Raw genomic sequence first — 21,897 nt, 5'->3', positions numbered from 1 at the left:
AAGTTGTTGATTTTTTTCATCCATCTGGTTTATGAACTGTATGATCCTTATTCTGAATTCTTTTCTGACATATTGCATGTTTCTGTTTCTCTTAGCTGCTTTTCTGGTGATTCATCCTTATTTTTGTTTTGAGTGTTTTCTGTCTTCCCATTTTTGCTCTCACCAAATGATCTAGGTGTTGAGTTGTGTGGTATCTGCTCCTCTAGTGGTAGCAGCAGCAGCTGCTCCTCAGTTGTCAACGGCTCCTTTGGTGGGCACTGCTTGCAGCAGTGGTGACTCCTCTAGCTGGTTGGGGCAGGCTCTGTGCGACTGCTGCTCCTTGTACAGGGTCAGGCTACTCACAAGCTGCTGGTCCTTGGACGGGGGCAGATTGCTCATAGGGCTGCTGCTCTTCAGATGGAGACAGTCTGCGTAGAGGGTTGTTTCCCCTTGGATGGGGGCAGAATGCTTATGCAGCTGCTGCTCCTCTGACAAGGGTGCTCTGCATGCAAGGCTGTTGCTCCTCAGATGGGGGAGAGCAGCTCACACAGCTGCTGATCCTCCAACAGGGACGGGCTTCCAACAGGGGTGCTTCTCTTTGGATGGGGGCGGGCTGCTCACAAGGCAGCTGCATCTCAGATGAGGGTGGGCTCTGCATGGCTGCTCCTCCGCTGACCAGGGCTGGTTGCACACAGGACTGCTGCTCCTCGTACAGGGGCAGGCTGCTCACATGGGTGCTGCTCCTCAGATGGAGACAGACTGCTTGCATGGCTGCTGCTCCTCAGACTGTGAGAGGCTGCTTGCGGGGCTGCAGATCCTCAGACTGCAACACAATTTCTTGATAAAAACTCTCAGAAAAGTGGGAATAGAGGGATCATAACTCAACATAATAAAGGCCTTATATGACAAACCTACAGCCAACATCATACTCCATGGGCAAAAACTAAACTTGTTTCCCCTGGAATGGGAACAAGACAGGGATGCCCACTTTAATCACTCCTTTTCAATATAGTAATCAAAGTGCTAGCCATAGTGATCAGACAAGAGGAAAAAAATAAAAGGCTTCCAAATAGGAAAAGAACAAGTAAAACAGTCCTTATTTGAAGATAACATGGTACTGTACTTATAAAACCTAAAGGACTACATCAAAAAACTACTAGACCTAATACATGAATTCAGCAATGTACCAGGATACAAAATTAAGACCCAGAAATCTATGGCCATTTTATACACCAATAATGAACTCACAGAAAGAGAAACTAAAAAAATAAATCCCATTTACAATTGCAACAAAAAAATTGAAATACCTATGAATAAACTTAACTAAGGAGGTAAAAGACTTTACTAGGAAAACTGCAGAACATTAAAAAAAAGCGATAAAGGAAGACATAAACAATGGAAGAACATACCACGTTCATGGATTGGTAGAATCAGCATCATTAAATAGTCCATACTACCCAAAGCAATCTACAGATTCAATGCAATCCCCATTAAAATACCAATGACATATTTCAAAGATCTAGACAGCCGTGGGCAAACTACGGCCCGCGGGCTGGATCCGGCCCATTTGAAATGAATAAAACTATTGAAAAAAAAGACCATACCCTTTTATGTAATGATGTTTACTTTGAATTTATATTAGTTCACACAAACACTCCATCCATGCTTTTGTTCCGGCCCTCCGGTCCAGTTTAAGAACCCATTGTGTCCCTCGAGTCAAAAAGTTTGCCCACCCCTGATCTCCAAAAATTCATTTAAAATAAAAAAAGACTCCAAATTGCCACAGCAATTCTGAGAAAGAAGAACAAAGTTGGAGGGATCATAATACCACATATCAAGCTGTATTACCAAGACATGGTTCTCAAAACTGAATGGTACTGGCACAAGAACAGACACATAGACCAATGGAACAGAACAGACAACCCAGAAATCGACCCAAGCCATTATGCTCAATTAATATTTGACAAAGGAGGTAAGAGTATACAATGGAGTCAAGACAGTCTATTCAATAAATGGTGCTGGGAAATTTGGTCAGATACATGCAAAAAATGAAACTAGATCACCAACTTACATTATACACAAACACAAACTCTAAATGGTTAAAACGTAAGACCAGAAATCATAAAAATCCTACAAGATTCCATAGGCAGCAAAATAGTAGACATATGTCGTAGCAATATCTTTACTGACACAGCTCCTTGGGCAATGGAAACTAAGGAGAAAATAAACAAATGGGACTACATCAAAATAAAAAGCTTCTGCACATCAAAAGAAACCATCAACAAAACAACAAGAAAGCCCACTGCGTGGGAGAACATATTCGCCAATGCTATTTCAGATAAGGGTTTAATCTTCAAAATTTATAGAGAAGTCATATAACTTAACAAAAGGAAGATAAATGAGCCAATCAAAAAATGGGCAAAGGACCTAAATAGACACTTTCAAAAGAGGACTTACAGAAGGCCAAGCGCCATATGAAAACATGCTCAAAGTAACTAATCATCTGAGAGATGCAAATCAAAACCACAATGAGGTACCATCTCACCTTGTCAGAATGGCTGTCATCAACAAATCAACAAATGGCAAGTGCTGGCGAGGGTGTGGAGAAAAAGGAACGCTCGTGTACTGCTGGTGTGAATACAGACTTGCGCAGCCACAATGGAAGACAGTATGGAGTTTCCTCAAAAAGTTAAAAATGGAACTCCCATTTGACCCAGTAATCCCACTTTTAGGACAATATCCCAAGAAACCAGAAACACCAATCAGAAAAGATATATGCACCCCTCAGTTCTTAGCAGTACAATTTATAATAGCTAAGATTTGGAAACAGCGTAAGTGCCCATCAGCAGATGAGAGGATTACAAAACTGTTGTACATCTACACAATGGAATACTATGCCACTATAAAAAAGAAGGAACTTTTACCATTTGCAACAGCATGGATGGAACTTCAGAGCATTATCCTAAGCAAAATAAGCCAGTCAGAGAAATATAAATATCACACGATCTCACTCATACGTGGATGTGGGATTTGATGAACAAAAATAGATCCCAAGACAAATAGAGGGGAGGTTGCGGGGGGGGGGGTGGGGGGGGGTTAAAGTGCAACCAAAGGATGTCTATGCATGCATATTAGCTTAACGAATGCACACAGATACTTGGGTGGTGGGGGCTTGCCTGGGGTGGGAATGGTTGGGCGGGGATAATTGGGGAAAAAGGAGACATATGTAAAACTTTAGACAATAAAAAAAAACATACAAATGATCAATAAATATATGAAAAGATGTTTAATTTTTTCCCCATAACTAGTAGTTAGGTAAATGCAAATGAAAACTATGAGATATCACCTCATACCTGTTAGAATGGCTGTTACCCACAAGACAAGTAATAAGTGTTGGAGAAGTTGTGGAGAAAAAATAAACCTTCTTGACTGCTGGTGGGAATGTAAACTGGTATAACCACTATGGAAAATGGTATGGCAGTTCCTCAAAATTTAGGAATAAAGGCATGGAGACGGAAGATGGCGGCGATGTAGGCAGATGCGTCCCAGGTCGTGTCCCAGAACAAATGGAGTGAGCAGCTGAAACTAATAACACCCACCCCGAATTGGCGAAATTGCTCAGCTGGTGAGACGGTTTGTAGCCAGGAAGGACAGAACTCCCCTGGAAAGGTAAAAAAAAAAAAAAAAAAAAAAACAGGGATTTCGGCAGGAAAGTTTGCCAGACCTCTGAGCCCAGAGGGTCGGAGGGAGACCGCGTGGCAGACAGCCGTGTCCCTTGGACTGAGCCTAAACTGGGCAGCCTGAAGAGCTGACCAGACCATGCAGTGCCTGTAAGAGAAGAGCTTACAGAAACCAAGCCTTCCCCGTTTCCGCGGCTGGTGTTTGTTTGTTTGGTTGTTTTCACTGAATCTGTTCATGGGACATTTCGGATACGGACACTCACCTGTGCTGAAGAGAGGGAGAGGGTGCGGAGGAGTGGAATCTGGGGAGAGACTGAGGAGAGAAGGGGGGCCGGGAGAGGTGGCAGCAAATTGAGCGCTGAGACACCCCTGAGCCCAGGACTGGGACAGCCATTCTCTCTGGAGAGTGAGACTCTTCACCCCAGCCCCCAGGAAAGGAGCACAGCCACACCCAGATTCCACCCTGAATGAGATCAAGGATTAAAATAATCTGATCAGTCCCTGGGAGTTAACAGGGTCTGGCCTATAGAGGGATTTTCAATCCCAGCAACAACACAGAGCGGGTAACTATTAAGGAACCAGCTCTGGATAGTTGACCTCCCCAAATCAGTTTTAAGTGCGATAGAGAAGCCTTATAGCCACAGAGGCCAACCCCAGAACACTGCCACCCAGAGGCTGAGCCACAAACTGTCTCTTTGCTAAACACAAAATAAGGCAGTCTGGGAAACAAATACGGCCTGCTTTAAAATAAGGACTATGGTTTACAACACAGAGGAACAGTGTATCACAGGGAAACTCAAAACTCAACACTCTCCTGAATACGTGGCAGGACTAAGGCGAGCCAGACTGAAGAATAAAAGAACCAAAGGACCTTCACTACTGAAAATTTTTTTTTCTTTTTTCACCTTTTAACTAAGAAACCAATTTTTTTCCTTCTTTTTTTTTCTTTTTTTCTTTTTTTTTTCTTTATCCATCACCTGATTTTACCCTTATAATTACTACCTTCTTATTTTTAACCAGTATTATTACTGCTACCATTTTACCATTTTTTAAAGTGCCATTTTATTTTCTCTTTATTTTATTTTGGGATTAGTGTTCTCCATTCTATTTTCATCATTATATTATTGGTTGTTTCTAGTTGCATTCATCTCCAGGGAGCTGTTGCTGGAATTTGTTGGGATTAGTGGCGGTTCTACAGGAGTATTCTCCTCATATAAAAAGTCTCTTCCCCTCTTCCACTTCATTCTCTCTTTTTGCTCTTTTTTTTTCTTTTCTTTTCTCGCTTTTATTTTCCCCCCTCCTTTTCCCCAATTTCATGTTTGCACTCCTTTTTTGGTCCCTACTTTTCTTTTCTTTTTTCTATTTTATCTTTTTCTCTTCCTTCTTCATTGTCCCCTAATTCTCTTAATTCTGGTGGTCACCTTTATTTGGGGTTATTAGTATCATGAATATATTTGTGTGTAGTGCCTGGTATGTGGTGCCTTGTTGTGTTGTATTTTGTGCCTTTAAATCAACGCAGCAGATCCAACCATCAGCAGCCTCCTGAGCACCACACCCTCTGCTGAGGAACAGCAGCTGTACGTGAAACCATCCCACCAGCCAGAAGAGCCACCACAGCTGTGAACAGCACCCACCAGAGGAGCTGCTTCCAACTGAAGAGCAGCTGCTACCGCAACTGCCCGAAGAGCAACCACAGCCCAAGGAGTCACTGCCACCCAGGGAGCAGCCACTGAACGACTCAACATCTAGATATGTCAGTGAGATCAAACATGGGTAGACAAAGAAACCCCCAAAGGAAAGAGAAGGAGGGCTCTCCAGAAAAGCAGCTAAGTAATACAGAGGCATGCAACATGACAGAAAAAGAATTCAGAATAAGGGTCCTAGAGTGCATAAACATGATGGAGGGAAAAATCAACAACTTCTGCAAGAAGCAAGAAGAAACAGATGAAAAAGTCAACTACCTATGCAAGAAGTAAGAAGAAACAGATGAAAAAATCAATAACATATGGAAGAAGCTAGAAGAATCAGATGAAAAAAATCAACAACTTAAGTAAGACCCAAGAAGAAATGAAGAGTGATATAACTGCAATAAAAAACACCATTGAAGCCGAAACCAGTATGGCTCAGTGGATGGAGCGTCGGCCTGTGGACTGAAGGGTCCCAGGTTCGATTCCGGTCAAGGGCATGTACCTGGGTTGCGGGCACATCCCAAGTGGGAGATGTGCTGGAGGCAGCTGATCGATGTTCCTCTCATCGATGTTTCTTTCTGTCTCTCACCCTTCCTCTCTGTAAAAAATCAATAAAATATATATATATATATATATATATATATATATATATATATTTACATGTATATATATATATATATATATAAAAAAACACCATTGAAAGTGTCAACAGTAGACTAGGAGAAGTGGAGGACCGAATTAGTAAATTAGAAGACAAGGAAGCAAAACACACCCAAAATGTACTGCAATTGGAGAAAAAATTAAAAGACAGGAGGAGAGCCTAAGGGAGCTTTGGGACAACATGAAACAAAACAACACACGAATAACAGGGGTGCCAGAACAACAGAAAGATGAACAAGGATTAGAAAACCTATTAGAAGAAATAATATCAGAAAACTTCCCTGAGGTGGGGAAGAAAAAAGTCACACAAGCCCAGAGAGTCCCAAACAAGGTGAACCCGAAAAGACCCACACCAAGACACATCATAATTACCATGGCAAATGTTCAGGACAAAGAGAGAATCTTACAGGCTTCAAGAGAGAGACGGAAAGTTACATACAAGGGATCTCCCATTAGATTATCAAATGATTTCTCAACAGAAACACATCAGGCCAGAAAAGAATGGATGGAAATTTACAAAGTGATGCAAGGCAAAGGACTGAATCCAAGAATACTCTATCCAGCCAGGCTATCATTCAAAATTAAAGGGGAAATAAGAAGCTTCACAGACAAAAAAAAGGCTAAGGGAGTTTATCTCCACCAAGCCAGCAATGCAAGAAATGCTAAAGGGACTGGTATAAAAAGAAGAAATAAAAAGCTCAGAAAGAAAACAGCTACACAAAAAAAGAAATGGCTACAAACAAGTACCTTTCAATAATAACTTTAAACGTAAATGGACTAAATGCTCCAACCAAAAGACATAGAGTGGCTGAATGCATAAAAAAACGTGTCCCATACATCTGCTGTCTACAAGAAACGCACCTCATTAGAAGGGACTCACACAGACTGAAAGTGAAAGGATGGAAAAATATCTTTCAGGCAAATGGAAAGGAAAAGAAAGCGGGGGAAGCAATACCTATATCGTACAAAATAAACCTCAAAGTGAATGCCATAACAAGAGATAAGGAAGGCCACTACATAATACTAAAGGGATCAATACAACAAGAAGATATAACCCTGGCAAACATTCATGCACCCAATGCAGGAGCACCCAAATTCATAAAAAAAAATCCTGGAAAATATGAAAGGAGAGATCGACAACAATACAATCATAGTAGGGGACTTTAATACACCCCTGGCAGCACTGGATAAGTACTCTAGACAAACAATCAGCAAAGATACAGCAATTCTAAATGACTCACTAGATCAGATGGACTTAATAGACATCTTCAGAACACTTCACCCCAAAGTCTGGGAATATACATTCTACTCCAGTGCTCACAAGACATATTCAAAAATAGACCATATGTTGGGTCACAAGCAAAGTATCGCCAAATTCAAGAAGAGTGAAATCATAAAAAGCATCTTCTCAGCCCATGATGGCAAAATATTAGAAATAAACTACAATAAAAACAACCCAAAACACTCAAACACCTGGAAGCTGAATAGCATGCTATTAAATATTGATTGGGTTACCAATGAGATCAAAGAAGGAATTAAAAACACCCTGGAAACTAATGACAATGAAAACACAACAATCCAAAACCTATGGGACACAGTGAAAGCAGTCCTGAGAAGGAAGTTTATAGCTCTACAGGCCTATCTCAAAAAACAAGAAAAAATGGTAGTAAATCATCTAACTCTACAACTCAAAGAATTAGAAAGAGAGCAACAAGAAAACCCCAGAGTGAGTAGAAGGAAGGAGATAATAAAGATTAGAGCAGAAATAAATGTCATAGAGACAAAAGAAACAATACAGAAAATCAATGAAACCAAGAACTGGTTCTTTGAAAGGATAAACAAGATTGACAAACGTCTAGCCAGACTCATCAAGAAGCAAAGGGAGAGGACCCAAATAAACAACATCAGAAACGATAGAGGCGAAATAACAGCAGACCATACAGAAATACAAATGATTGTTAAAAAATACTATGGACAGCTCTACTCCAACAAACTAGACAACCTGGAGGAAATGGACAAATTCCTAGAAAAATACAACATTCCAAAACTCAATCAGGAAGAATCTAAAAATCTCAACAGGCCAATAACTATGGAAGAAATTGAAGCAGTCATCAAAAAGCTTCCAGCAAACAAAAGCCCAGGACCAGATGGCTTCACAGGGGAGTTTTACCAAACATTCAAGGAAGAACTAAAACCTATCCTCCTCAGACTACTACAAAAAATTCAAGAGGAAGGAACACTTCCAAGCTCATTCTATGAAACTAGCATCACCCTAATACCAAAACCAGGTAAAGACAACACAGTGAAAGAGAATTACAGGCCAATATCCCTCATGAACATAGATGCCAAAATATTTAACAGAATCTTAGCAAATCGGATCCAGCAGTACATCAGAAAGATCATACACCATGACCAAGTAGGATTTATCCCAACGATGCAAGGATGGTACAATATCCGCAAATCAATAAACGTGATACATCACATAAGCAAATTGAAAGAAAAAAACCACATGGTCATATCAATTGATGCAGAAAAAGCATTTGACAAAATTCAACACCCATTTTTGATTAAAAACTCTCAGTAAGGCGGGAGTAGAAGGATCATACTTCAACAGAATAATCGCCATATATGACAGGCCCACAGTCAACATCATACTCAATGGACAAAAACTAACACCATTTCCCCTAAGAACAGGAACAAGACAGAGATGTCCACTCTCACCACTCCTGTTCAACATAGTACTGGAAGTGTTAGCCATTGCAATTAGGCAAGAAGAAGAAATAAAAGGCATCCAAATTGGAAAAGAGGAAGTAAAACTGTCCTTATTTGCAGACGACATGATATTATACATACAAAACCCTAGAGACTCCATCAAAAAGCTACTAGACTTAATACATGAATTTGGCAATGTAGCAGGATACAAAATTAACCCCAAGAAATCTGAGGCATTTCTATACACCAATAGTGAACTTTCAGAAAGAGAGATTATAAAAACAATCCCGTTTACCATCGCACCAAAAAAATTAAGCTACCTAGGAATAAACTTAACTAAAGAGGTAAAAGACCTCTACTCAGAAAACTACAGGACGTTGAAAAAAGATATAGAGGAAGACATAAACACATGGAAGAACATACCATGTTCTTGGATTGGTAGAATCAACATCATTAAAATGTCCATACTACCCAAAGCAATCTATAAATTCAACGCTCTTCCCATTAAAATACCAACGTCATACTTCACACATATAGAACAAACTCTCCAAAAATTCATCTGGAATAAAAAATGACCCTGAATAGCTGCAGCAATCCTGAAAAAGAACAAAGTAGGTGGGATCTCAATACCAGATATCAAGTTGTATTAAAAAGCCACTGTTCTCAAAACTGCCTGGTACTGGCACAAGAAGAGGCATACAGATCAATGGAATAGAATAGAGAGCCCAGAAATCGGCCCGAACCAATATGCTCAATTAATATTTGACAAAGGAGGCAAGAACATACAATGGAGCCAAGATAGCCTCTTCAATAAATGGTGTTGGGAAAATTGGATGGATATATGCAAGAAAATGAAACTAGACCACCAACTTACACCATACACAAAAATAAACTCAAAATGGATAAAGGACTTAAATGTACGACAGGAAACCATAAAAATTCTAGAAGAATCCAAAGGCAACAAAATCTCAGACATATGCCGAAGCAATTTCTTCACTGATACAGCTCCTAGGGCACTTGAAACTAAAGAGAAAATGAGCAAATGGGACTTCATCAAAATAAAAAGCTTCTTCACAGCAAGAGAAACCATCAACAAAACAACTAGAAAATGCACTGTGTGGGAAAACATATTTGCCAATGTCATATCTGATAAGGGCCTAATCTCCAAAATTTATAGGGAACTCATGTAACTTAACAAATGGAAGATAAACAATCCAATCAAAAAATGGGCAAAGGACCTAAATAGACACCTTTCAAAAGAGGACATTCAGAAAGCCAAGAGACATATGAAAACATGCTCAAAGTCACTAATCATCCGAGAGATGCAAATCAAAACAACAATGAGGTACCATCTCACACCTGTCAGACTGGCTGTCATCAACAAATCAACAAATGACAAGTGCTGGAGAGGATGTGGAGAAAAAGGAACACTTTTGCACTGCTGGTGGGAATGCAGACTGGTGCAGCCACTATGGAAGACAGTATGGAGTTTCCTCAAAAAACTTCAAATGGAACTCCCATTTGACCCATTGATCCCACTTCTAGGAATATATCCCAAGAAACCAGAAACACCAAACAGAAAGGTTATATGCACCCCTATGTTAATAGCAGCACAATTCACCATAGCTAAGATTTGGAAACAGCCTAAGTGCCCATCAGTAGATGAATGGATTAGAAAACAGTGGTACATCTACACGATGGAATACTATGCTGCTGTAAAAAGGAAGGAACTCTTACCATTTGCAAGGTCATGGATGGAACTGGAGAGCATTATGCTAAGTGAAATAAGCCAGTCAATGAAGGAAAAATACCACATGATCTCACTCATTCATGGATAATAGAGACCATTATAAACTTTTGAACAATAATAGATTCAGAGGCAGAGCTTCCTCAAACAGATTGTCAAACTGCAGCGGGAAGGCCGGGGAAGGTTGGGGGGCAGGAGGTATGGGGGTAAGATATCAACGGAAGGACTTGTATGCATGCATATAAGCATAACCAATAGACATAAGACACTGGGGGATAGGGGTGGCTAGGGGACTGTCTAGGGAGGAGGGGAAAAATGGACACATATGTAATACCCTTTGTAACACTTTAAGCAATAAACAAACAAACAAACAAACAAAATAGGAATAAAGTTATCATAAGACCCAGAAACCAATCTCCTGGATATCTACTTGTACAATTTGAAAACTTTTATTTGTAAAGATAATGTACCCCTATGTTCACAGCGGCATTATTCATGGTGGCCAAGATATGGAAACAAGCATAATGTCCTTCAATATGTGATTGGATAAAGAAGATGTGGTAAATATATAAAATGACATTTGTGACAGCATGGATGGATCTGGAGAATATGCTAAGCAGGATAAAAGTAAGATGGAAAAAGTCAAGAATCATATGATTTCACTCACATATTATATAATAAAGAGCTAATATGGAAATGGTTGTCATGTCCTCACCTCATCATGCCCTCATGCCATCACACCGTAACTGCTCAGATACTCAACACTGGGGAGAGAGAAAGGGGGACCTGTCAAGCTGTGACCTGGGAGAGAGATAAGTCACCCGCCCCATGACCCCAGGAGCCAGCAGCTGCACCTGCACCTGCACCTGCAGCCTGGGAGAGGGACAATCCTCATGCCCCACAGTCCCCACAGTTCTGGGCACCAGTAGTGTGCCTGCAGCCCTGGAGAGGGACAAGCCACCCACCCCATGGTCCCAAGCACCTCTAGCTGCGGCCCGGGCGAAACCGCCCACCCATGGTCCCCTGTGGCTGCGGCCATCCTGAGTGAAGCCAGCCTGGGTGTTAGGTGCCTGTGGTCAGCCAGAGGGAGTGAAGCCTGGGACCCGGGTATCTGCAACCGGCCAGAGGAGGGAATCCTGCGTCCCGGGTACGGGCCAAGGCAGAGGTGGTTAGGGGCAATCAGGCCAGCAGGGGAGCAGTTAGGAACAACCAGGTAGGCAGACAGAGGGGTTAGGGTTTATCAGGCAGGCAGGCAAGCTCTTAGGAACCAGCGGTCCCGGATTGCAAGAGGCAGTTGGACATCCCCCAAGAGGTTCCAGATTGGAGAGACTGCAGGCCAGGCTGAGGGATACCCACCCCCCCCGCATGCACCAGGCCTCTTGTTGGAATATAATACTGAATCCAACAAATGTACAAATAAAAGCTTATAGACACAAATAACAGTATTGTGGTCACCAGAAGGAAGGTGGTATGGGGCAAAATAGTAAATGGTAAAAGGGGTCAAATATGTGGGGATGAAAGGAGATTTTATTTGAGTGGTAAACATACAATGGAATATGCAAATGTCATATTATAGAATTGTACACTTGAAACATATAATTTTATTAATCAATACCACTTCAATAAGTTAAAACAAAAATACTCATGCACTTGGTGTTGAGTTGCCTGCCAATTCTTATGGTTTAAGTAAACAGAATAAAGAACGAAAAATGACTATATATAAGAAACCACAGTTTTTCACCACTAATAAGTAAGTACCCTTGGAACTGCAGAGAAACTTGAAGGAAAAATTAAGTCCAATATATTACAATATTCCAAAATCTAAAATTTGTACTTTGAGTTGTTATTTGGAAGCTTGTGTAAGTGCTCCAAAAAACATAGAAAGTTTTTATAGTTGAGCAATTTAGGGGGAATTGGCAGGGACAGAACTACAGACTCTCCCCCCAAAATGTATACACACTTTAATAGCTGATATCTCAATTTTGCAAATTAAATGTATTTTAATAAATACTGCCTTAATAGTCATTCAAAGTCTGTGCATACATTTGGGGACCATATATTTATCATATTTTATTATCCAAAAATTAGAAAAAAATACCTACACTTTGTATACCAATCTTATATAATAAAGAGGTAATATGCAAATTAACCCTCACACCCTCACAAGATGGCTGCCTATGACCAGGCCAGCAGGGGGATTAGTGAGGGACAACCAAACAACTGAACAAGCAGTCGCATGGCGTGACCAGGTCGGCAGGGGGGTTAGTGAGGAATGACCAAATAACTAAACAGCAGGCTGCGTGGGGCGACCAGGCCAGTGGGGGAGGAGGCATCAGGGGTGACCAGACTGGCAGGGGGGCACAGTTGGGGGCAACCAGGCCAGCATGGGGGGCAGTTGAGGGAGGCCAGGCCGGCAGGAGGGGGCAGTTTGGGGCAACCAGGCTGTCAGGGGGTCAGTTAGGGCTGATCAGGCTGGCGGGGGGGGGGCAGTTAGGGGCAACCAGGCAGGCAGGCACATGAGCGATTAGGAGCCAGAGCTCCAGGATTGTGAGAGGGATCCCGGATTGGAGAGCGTTCAGGCTGGGCTGAGGGGACCCCCCCCCTCCTGCGCATGAATTTCATGCACTGGGCCTCTAGTCTCTAATAAGCTTTTATAAAACAAATCCTCACAAATGTCAAGAAGTTGTCTTCATAGTTTTTCCCCTGAAAATATTCATAGCTCAGTTGGAGAAGAAAGATGGGACCAATAATTGCAATGCAAGTGCTAAAATATATACAAAATTAATATCTTAAATGAAGAGGAAGAAAGTTTTTAACTGAGTTCAGAGGTGCTTTATAAACCTTCTAGCGCAGAGACAGTTCACTAGGTCTTGAAGGATAAGAATTTGCAAGAATGTTTGGGAAAAAATTGTTCTAAGAAAAAGAAACATAGTGTACAAGTGAATGGAATGATAAGGGTGCATATGAGCTCATATATTTAGTTCCTGGAAGATTCTAGGTACTCAATATTTGTTGAGTGAATCCATGAATGAAAGAAAGTGGGAGAAAGGTCCAGAGAGGATAAAGAAAAGTATCCTAAGAAGGGAAGATAAAGATCTATGACTTTATAATTTTGCCTGTTTTCCTCTACATTCTTGTGATTTTTTTTTTTTTATTCCACAAGCTCTGTTTTACGCTTTTGATTCTTTCAAAAATGTAATTCATATGTGCTTCCTGAGTCCATTCCTCTTTGAATACCCGGATGTTAAGTTCATATCTGATATTTCTTTGTGTTTGGCCCTGGACCTACGTGCCCAAATGTGTCCTTCACCTCTCTCTGGCCCTGCTCTGTATTACAGAGCTGTGAAGTGTGGTTACTAGGCTCACATGTAAGTTACATTCTGGCTGAGTTCAGCTAAGGGGTGACACTGGGGGAGATCAGAGAGCAAGAAGATGAGAGAAGCCAGAGTGTGTCTCACCCTCTGTGTTTGAAGGAGTTATGCTGCCACCATATTTCATATGCTGCTAGATAGGTTCATCATGTTTCTATCTTCCATGTAGTGACTCTAACCTGAACTCCAATAACACTATTTCCTCCACTTGTCTCCTTTGGAGAATCTTGAGATTATTTTTGGAGATTTAAATGTAAATACTTAGTATCTAGTTCAATTATCATGTATGAGGTGAAATTATAGGTAAGACATATTAAATTAATTCCTTAAAATTTAATATCTTAATAGATATTAAGAAAGTAAAACAAACTCCTTGATTTCCTATGCAGTATCCTTTTGACAATACTATAGTATCATCTCATGTGTTAAGAGTAACTAGATAGACATGAGCCTGAGCCAGGATAGATGGCTAACATCAAGGGGAAGATGTGGGAGACATGACAAACAAAAATTAACCAAGAGTTAGCATACCCCAAAGTGAGGAATGTGGGGGAGACTTTAAACCTCCTCCAGGATGTGGTTTAACAGATAGTTTAATATCTGGGTAGGGTAGCCTTGAAATCAGAGGAGGTTTTTTGTTTGTTTGTTTGTTTTTCACAACCCAACACCAGAGTATAAAATTTTAAATGCCCAAATGTGTGGGGCACTTGGTTTAGCTGTGGCCTGGCCAGCTAAGCTGCTCACTCAAACTATATCTGAGTGTATTTCTTTTCTTATATTTTTTCCAAAAAAAACTCTTACATGCTTTGCTGTTATTTGGTACTGTCTCTTGTTTGGATTCCTTCATACAAGCAAGGTAAGAACTGGGGGATGAAAGACCGCCTCCAACAACTGAATATATTTGAGAAAGAAATTACATATTACAAGTAATTAATGTGAAAAGATAAGAGTGTTGTGCCCAAAAGGAATGCTTTTGACTTTGCATAACAGAAAACTAACCATGGATTTTAGCAAACAGGAATCTGTTTTCCTCACACATGACCCAATCAGAGGTAGGCAGTTACTATCTTTGGCCCAATTGCTTCACTGACTGGTGGTAGCATCTCAGTGATTCTCTTGCTGTTTTCTCCATGGAATGTACAACTCCAAGTATTATGACCATGTTTAAAAAAGGAAGAAAGGGATAAGAGCCTCTCACATTGAATGCATCCCTTTTTATCTTGAAAGTAAAAGCTTTCCTAAGGTTCTCAGTAGGCTTCATTTAAATCTTATTAGCTAAAAGTGTGCCTGGTGACCACACAGTTACAGTGGAGACTTAGAAAGTAAATGTTTAGATTTTCAGCCACTTTATAAAGCTGCAACTGAAAGGAAGTTAAGAATAAGTGACACATTAGCTGGACAACAGGGGGAGAGAAAAAAAAAACCCATTTTAATTACAGATGAGTGAGTGTTTTGAGAGAAGTAAATGGTCATGTTAAAAGACTTCATATTAGCCGAAACTGGTTTGGCTCAGTGGATAGAGCGTCGGCCTGTGGACTGAAGGGTCCCGGGTTCGATTCCGGTCAAGGGCATGTACCTGGGTTGCGGGCATATCCCCAGTGGGGGATGTGCAGGAGGCAGCTGATCGATGTTTCTCTCTCATCGATGTTTCTAACTCTCTATCTCTCTCTCTCTTCCTCTCTGTAAAAAATCAATAAAATATATTAAAAAAAAGACTTCATATTAATAAAATATATTGGCTAGGGTCCTGGTTTGAGACAAATACAATTGAAAAGTAATGAACAAAACACAAGTTATCACTGATATTTTCATATGTATAAACTGCGGCTCAAAGATGAATAAATTGTCCAAGTTAAAGCACCTGCTAAAAGGCAATGCCAAATTTCAGAACTTTGTTTTAACTCCAATGCCTTCAAACTTTCTACTATCCAGGTATGGTTTGTTAGCTGCTACCAAAGAATTCCTGAAGTTCATATATGCACATAATTAATTATGTACTTTGTATCATCCCCCACCATCACAGAACTCATGATGGTTTTTGTACTTTAAAATTGTTCCGTGTGCCGAAACCTGTTTGGCTCAGTGGATAGAGCGTTGGCCTGCGGACTGAAAGGTCCCAGGTTCGATTCCGGTCAAGGGCATGTACCTGGGTTGCAGGCACATCCCCAGTAGAAGATGTGCAGGAGGCAGCTGATTGTTGTTTCTCTCTCATCGATGTTTCTAACTCTCTATCTCTCTCCCTTCCTCTCTGTAAAAAATCAATAAAATATATATTTTTTTAAAAAAAGCTACGTATAAAATTGTTCCCTGCACTTTAAAAAAAATAGGATGTTATTTCTATGAAATGTTTATAGAAAGCAAAATAATAATAGTTCAATTTTTCCTAGGACCCAGATCTATTAGGAATGATACTGAGTGATACAATCTAAGAAAATAGATTTAATGACAGGCAAATTTCAAGACAATTTAATGATAACATACTAGTAGTCTGTGTTCACACTTTGATTCACTGTTGCTCTCAAAATATTTTTTTTGCAATAAATTGGTATAGTTTATGCCTTCTAAGTGCATTAAACATAGTTCTGATGATTTCTAATAATGTCTGCCATTGAATATCATAGAAGATGTAACTAATATTTTGTTAATTCTGCCTAGTTGAATGTTACCTAAATATTTGTGTGTTTTTTTCAACTTGGCATTCCCTACAGTGTTCAGTCTGGTATTCAACACAGAACAGAGGCTCACTTACCATTCTTTTAATGATTCTTTTCCTTAGTCCAGGTTGACATTTTTTTCCTCCAACATATCTCCCTGATGACCAACAACACATGTTTTCTATGTACTTATCTCCTTTTAGTACATTTTATTTATGGAGGCAAGCTAAATACACTTTATTTAAGAATCATTGAAAGTTTAAATTGTAAAAAAATTATACGCTATATCAATTTCTCATTCTTTTTTTTTGTTATTGTTAATCTTTACCCAAGGATATTTGTATTTTTTTCACTGATTTTTTAGAGATAATGGAAGAGAAAGGAAGAGACCAAGAGAAACACCAGTGTGAGAGAGACACATTGACTAATTGCCTCCCTCACGTGCCCAGACCTGGGATCAAGTCTGCAACTGAGGTATGTGCTCTAGACCTGAATGGAACCTGAGATTCTTCAGTTCACAGGGCTGGCGATCTAACCACTGAGCAAAACTGGCGAGGACCAATTTCTCATTCTTTGATTAATGTTGCCTACTACATTATGGAAAGTTGACGCTCCATTTTTGCTTGAATGCCCAAGTGAGAAGAGGAGCATTGGCTATTCTATCTGTGAATTTTCTTTTTTTTTATAATTTTTTTAAAAATATTTTTTATTGATTTTTTACAGAGAGAAAGGGAGAGGAATAGAGAGTTAGAAACATCGATGAGAGAGAGACATCGATCAGCTGCCTCCTGCCTACCCCCTACTGGGGATGTGCCCGCAACCAAGGTACATTGCCCTTGACCAGAATCGAACCTGGGACCCTCGAGTCCACAGGCCAACACTCTACCCACTAAGCCAAACCGGTCAGGGCCTATCTGTGGGTTTTCAATTGTGGATGCCTCTCTATGAAAACTTTTTCCCTGAACTTCTTCCTATTGGAATTGGTTCTTCATTTGACTAGGCTTTTGTCCAAATGACACTGTGACTTAAAGATATCACAAATCTATTTATTTACCTGTTTAATGTTAAGTGAAGAGATTTGGCTATATGCTCTTTGAGGCTAATACAGTTCTAGTATTTGGTGTTTACGTAATCTTTTTGTTGACTATTCAGCAATATACTTTAGCTATTCCATCCATGATTAGTCTCTAGATCCTTTATCACTGAAGTAAGAGGTAATCCTATCTAATAAAGAGGGAATATGATAATTGAATGCTCCACCCTCAAAGATGCCAGCGCCCACAGCCACAAGGTGACTGGCAGGGGAGGGCAGTTGTGGGTGATCAGGCCAGCAAGGGAAGGCTGCTGGGGGTGACCAGGCCTGCAGGGGAGAGCAGTTGGGGGCGACCAGGCTGGCAGGGGAGGGCAGTTAGGGGCAATCGGGCCGGCAGGGGAGTGGTTAGGGGGTGATCAGGCTGGCAGGCAGGCGACAGGTTGGGAGCCAGCAGTCCCGTATTGTGAGAGGGATGTCCGACTGCAGGTAGTCAGACATCCCACGAGGGGTCCCAGATTAGAGAGGGTGCAGCTGGGCTGAGGGACACCCACCTCCACAGTGCATGAATTTCATGCACTGGGCCTCTAGTCTATCATAATTCTCAAAACAAAATATAAAAAATGACAAACAAGTGTGTGTATTTTTCTTTTTTGTTTGTTTGTTTGTTTGTTTTAATTTTGATCATGTGGTTTGACCACTCAGTGAGCTGGAGCAATGTTTCTTCCCAGAGTATCAGCAAGAGAGCAGTTTGACAAGGTCAGACCCAAACAGGATCTCCACAGGATTGTCCTGTGTGACATATACACAAATTTATTTACCTACATATTTATTTTTTCAAGTAAGATGTATACACAGTTTAAAAATAAAATTCTATATTAAGAACAAAGTTTATTTAGTTATTTTCTGCACCACTCCTCCTTTCTCAAGGTCCTCTTCCTATAACAATGATTTGCAAATACTTTAGCAGTTACTTTTGATTCTTCTAAAATATAGCTTCCATGAGAGCAGAAACTTTTTATGTGTTGTTCTAGCATGCTGGAAGTTCCTGGGCATGTTGGGAGCTTTTTGAAAATGTCTGGCTATTCTTGCTTGTGCTTTCATATTTAAGAATTATACAAGAAGACACTGACTGAAATCTCATATGGGGCATATTTAAAGACTAGAATTTTAATGCTCAGTGTTTTAGAGTGAAATAAATTGTTTTATTTTTTCTAATTTTATAGAGATATAATTGACATATAACACTGTCTTAATTTAGTTATACAAGATAATTATTTAATATAGGTATATATTACAAAATTTAGCACAGTAAATTTAGTTAACATCCATCACTTCACATAGTTATGTAATCTTTCCCATGATGAGAACTTTTAAGATGCATTCTCTTAACAACTTTCAAATATGCAATAGAGTACTGTTAACTATAGTCACCATGCTGTACATTATCCTATATAATAAAAAGCCAGCCACCATAAGTGTAACGACTGAATGACCAGAGACCAGAACCACCATGGCCCCACCCAGGCTGCCCTCCCCACTAAGCAAGCAGTTAGGGGTGATAAGGCAGGCAGGCAGAGCGGTTAGGGGTGATCAGGTAGCCAGACCGGTGTTTAGAGGTGATCAGGTAGGCAGGCCAGCAGTTAGGGGCAATCAAGTAGGCAGACTGCCCCTCATTGTTCTGGCCCCGCCCCCAAGCAAAGAAAGAAGGAGGCCCAGGCCAGCCAAGCCATCACACCCCATGCCTTTTGCCTGCAGAGGTAGGCCACCAGTGGCAGGGGAGGGGGGCAGCACTGCACAGATGGCAAGCAGTGTAAGAGGGGAGGATGGGGCCAGCTGCCTGTAGCTGGGGGAAGGAAAGCTCTGATAGGCCCTGATCTCAGGCCAGGCATAGGGACCCTACCTGAGGGGTCCCAGATTGTGAGAGGGTGCAGGCTGGGCTGAGGGACTCCTCGAGTGCATGAATTTTTGTGCACTGGGCCTTTAGTGTCCTCATAATTTATTTATCCTATAACTGAAAATTGGTATGTTTAACCACCTTTGCCTCCTTTCTCCACCTCTTAACCACGTCTCTAGCAACCCCTAATCTGTTCTCTATATCTATGATTTGATTTTGTTTAGATTCCACATATAAGTGAGATTATACAGTATTTGTCTTTCTCTGTTTTATTTATTTAACTTAGCATAATGCCCTCAAGTTGCATTCATGTGGTAGCAATGGCAGACTTTCATCTTTTTGTGGCTGAATAATATTCTATTGTGTATTCCAATTACCACATTTTAAAAAATTCATTCAACTATTGATTAATATTCTGTTATTTCCACATTTTGGCTATTGTAAATAATACTATAGTGAACAGGGGGTGCAGATATCTCTTTGAGATAGTGATTTTATTTCCTACAGATATCTACCCAGAAATGAAATTGTGGGGAATGTAAATTGGTACAGCCACTGTGCAAAACAGTATAGAGATTCCTCAAAAATTTAAAAATAGAAATACCGTATGATCAAATCAACTGTTAATATTCCCTTAAGTGAGAGGAGATATAGGATTTAATCTCTAAGTAGGTGGTATATGTTGGATATATCCACTAAACATTCATTTATTTTTTATTTTATTTTTTTAAATATATTTTATTGATTTTTTTATAGAGAGGAAGGGAGAGGGATAGAGAGTTAGAAACATTGATGAGAGAGAAACACCGATCAGCTGCCTCCTGCACACTCCCTACTGGGTATGTGCCCGCAACCAAGGTACATGCCCTTGACTGGAATCAAACCTGGGACCCTTGAGTCCGCAGGCTGACGCTCTATCCACTGAGCCAAACCAGTTAGGGCTACACAAAACATTTAATTCAATAGAGTAGACCCATTCTGTAATTGGTTTTGGTGGAAGATGGGGACAAACATACTTTATACCAGATGTCATTCTCTGAGAGTAGGGAAAGGTAGAGGGCTCAGTTGTTCAATGCTGGTGTCATATAGCTCCAGGCCTTACTCCTATTCTCAGAAAATATTCAGTTTCCAGATCTATTGAAATCCCAGACTGTCAGGGATTCCATAGGTTTTGGTTTCCTTCCTAGCTGAATTCCTTCCCATCAGGCATTCTCTAGGCTGCTGTTTTATCTTTCCTATAGATGTAGATGGCTTTCTCCATTTGTTTCATGACATCCAGGTTGTTTGTAATTAGAAATATATTTGTTTTCTTTCTTTTCCTCTCCGTCTTCTTTCTTTTTTTAAAAACTGTCATTTAAGATAATAATATGGATCTTAGAAGAGAGACAGGATTAAAAAACATGTGGTAGGTCTGTCACTTTTGTAGTTAGTTTCATGAAATTTTTTGATATGACTCATACTTTGGGTTTCAGCCTCTCTAGGGCTGCGATTTTAAGAGACCATTTTCTGAACCATCAGCTTACGTTCAGTCTCTAATAAACAGGGAGGGGCATTAGGGTTCTCTACAATACTATCTTTAAAAATGTAAAATAAAGGGTGTTCAACAATTAGTAGTTGCATTGCTAGTGCTTAAAATACAAGACAGAGAAGACAGAGGGAGCAGTAGGACCCTGAAGGGCTGTTTCTGCTGGTTCAAGGAGCTGATGCTTTACATGTAGGCATTACTGAAATCTGAAAAAGAAGCTGATTACTTTTAACAAGGTTTTATTTTACAATTCCATTAAATAGATAACCAACCAAACAAAAATAAGTGATAAAAATAAAAATGTAAATGTGAAAATGTGGTAACAGATTATAAGAAATAGTTTATGCAGCGTATTTCTTATTTTCTAGCTGAGTCTAAAATACAAAGTATATAGTTATTTTTAAAAAGTGCTACACAATAAAACTACAGATAAAGACAATGAAATAGAATAAATAAGCATGACATTCAATATGGTAATGTTTTGGTAGAGAATAGGCTGGGCTCTGAGCAGTTAGTAAACAAAAGAAGGCATGTTCATCTTCACACTTTCCAATCAAAAGTAGAGTATCATGCCAATTATGCAAGGTAGCTATATTTTTAATTTTCCTGGACTTTATTTTTCAATTATTCTGATGTCAAAAAATTTTTACCTGTGAATCAATAATTCTGAGAGTAATATAGTAGGGTTTAGAGGAAAGAAAGCATTTGGGAGTGAGATAAATTTGGTCTTGGCACTGCCACATGTTACCTCTACTGTCCTTAGGAGACTCTCAAAATCATAATTTTTCATCTTTACCTTGTAGAGATTTAATTGTATCCTATCCCTCTGACACACAGAATTCAGTAAAGTCTAGCTAAGTTTTTAAAAATTGAAATATACCACCACTACTATCATTTTTCTGTCTCCCTCCACAATCTCATACTTGTAATTGTTCAGTTTTTCTCAAAATCTGT

The 21,897-nt window shown here is 40.0% G+C and overlaps 1 protein-coding gene across 1 annotated transcript in view; it reads right to left on the bottom strand.

The window, feature by feature from the left end:
• Window positions 1-228: 228 nt before the first annotated feature.
• LOC308515449 (arf-GAP domain and FG repeat-containing protein 1-like) overlaps window positions 229-21,897 on the bottom strand; it is a gene marked incomplete at both ends in the record, with an annotated part of 42,305 nt that continues 20,636 nt past the window's right edge. Inside the window, 1 exon segment of the mRNA XM_081086029.1 lies at window positions 229-499. Coding sequence (XP_080942155.1) covers window positions 229-499 — 271 coding nt within the window.

Source organism: Myotis nattereri (genome assembly GCF_964212035.1).
Source record: "Myotis nattereri genome assembly, chromosome: 3".
NCBI lineage: Eukaryota > Metazoa > Chordata > Mammalia > Chiroptera > Vespertilionidae > Myotis > Myotis nattereri.
Note: the sequence above shows the minus strand (reverse complement) of the source record. Positions and strands in the feature narration are given on the sequence as shown.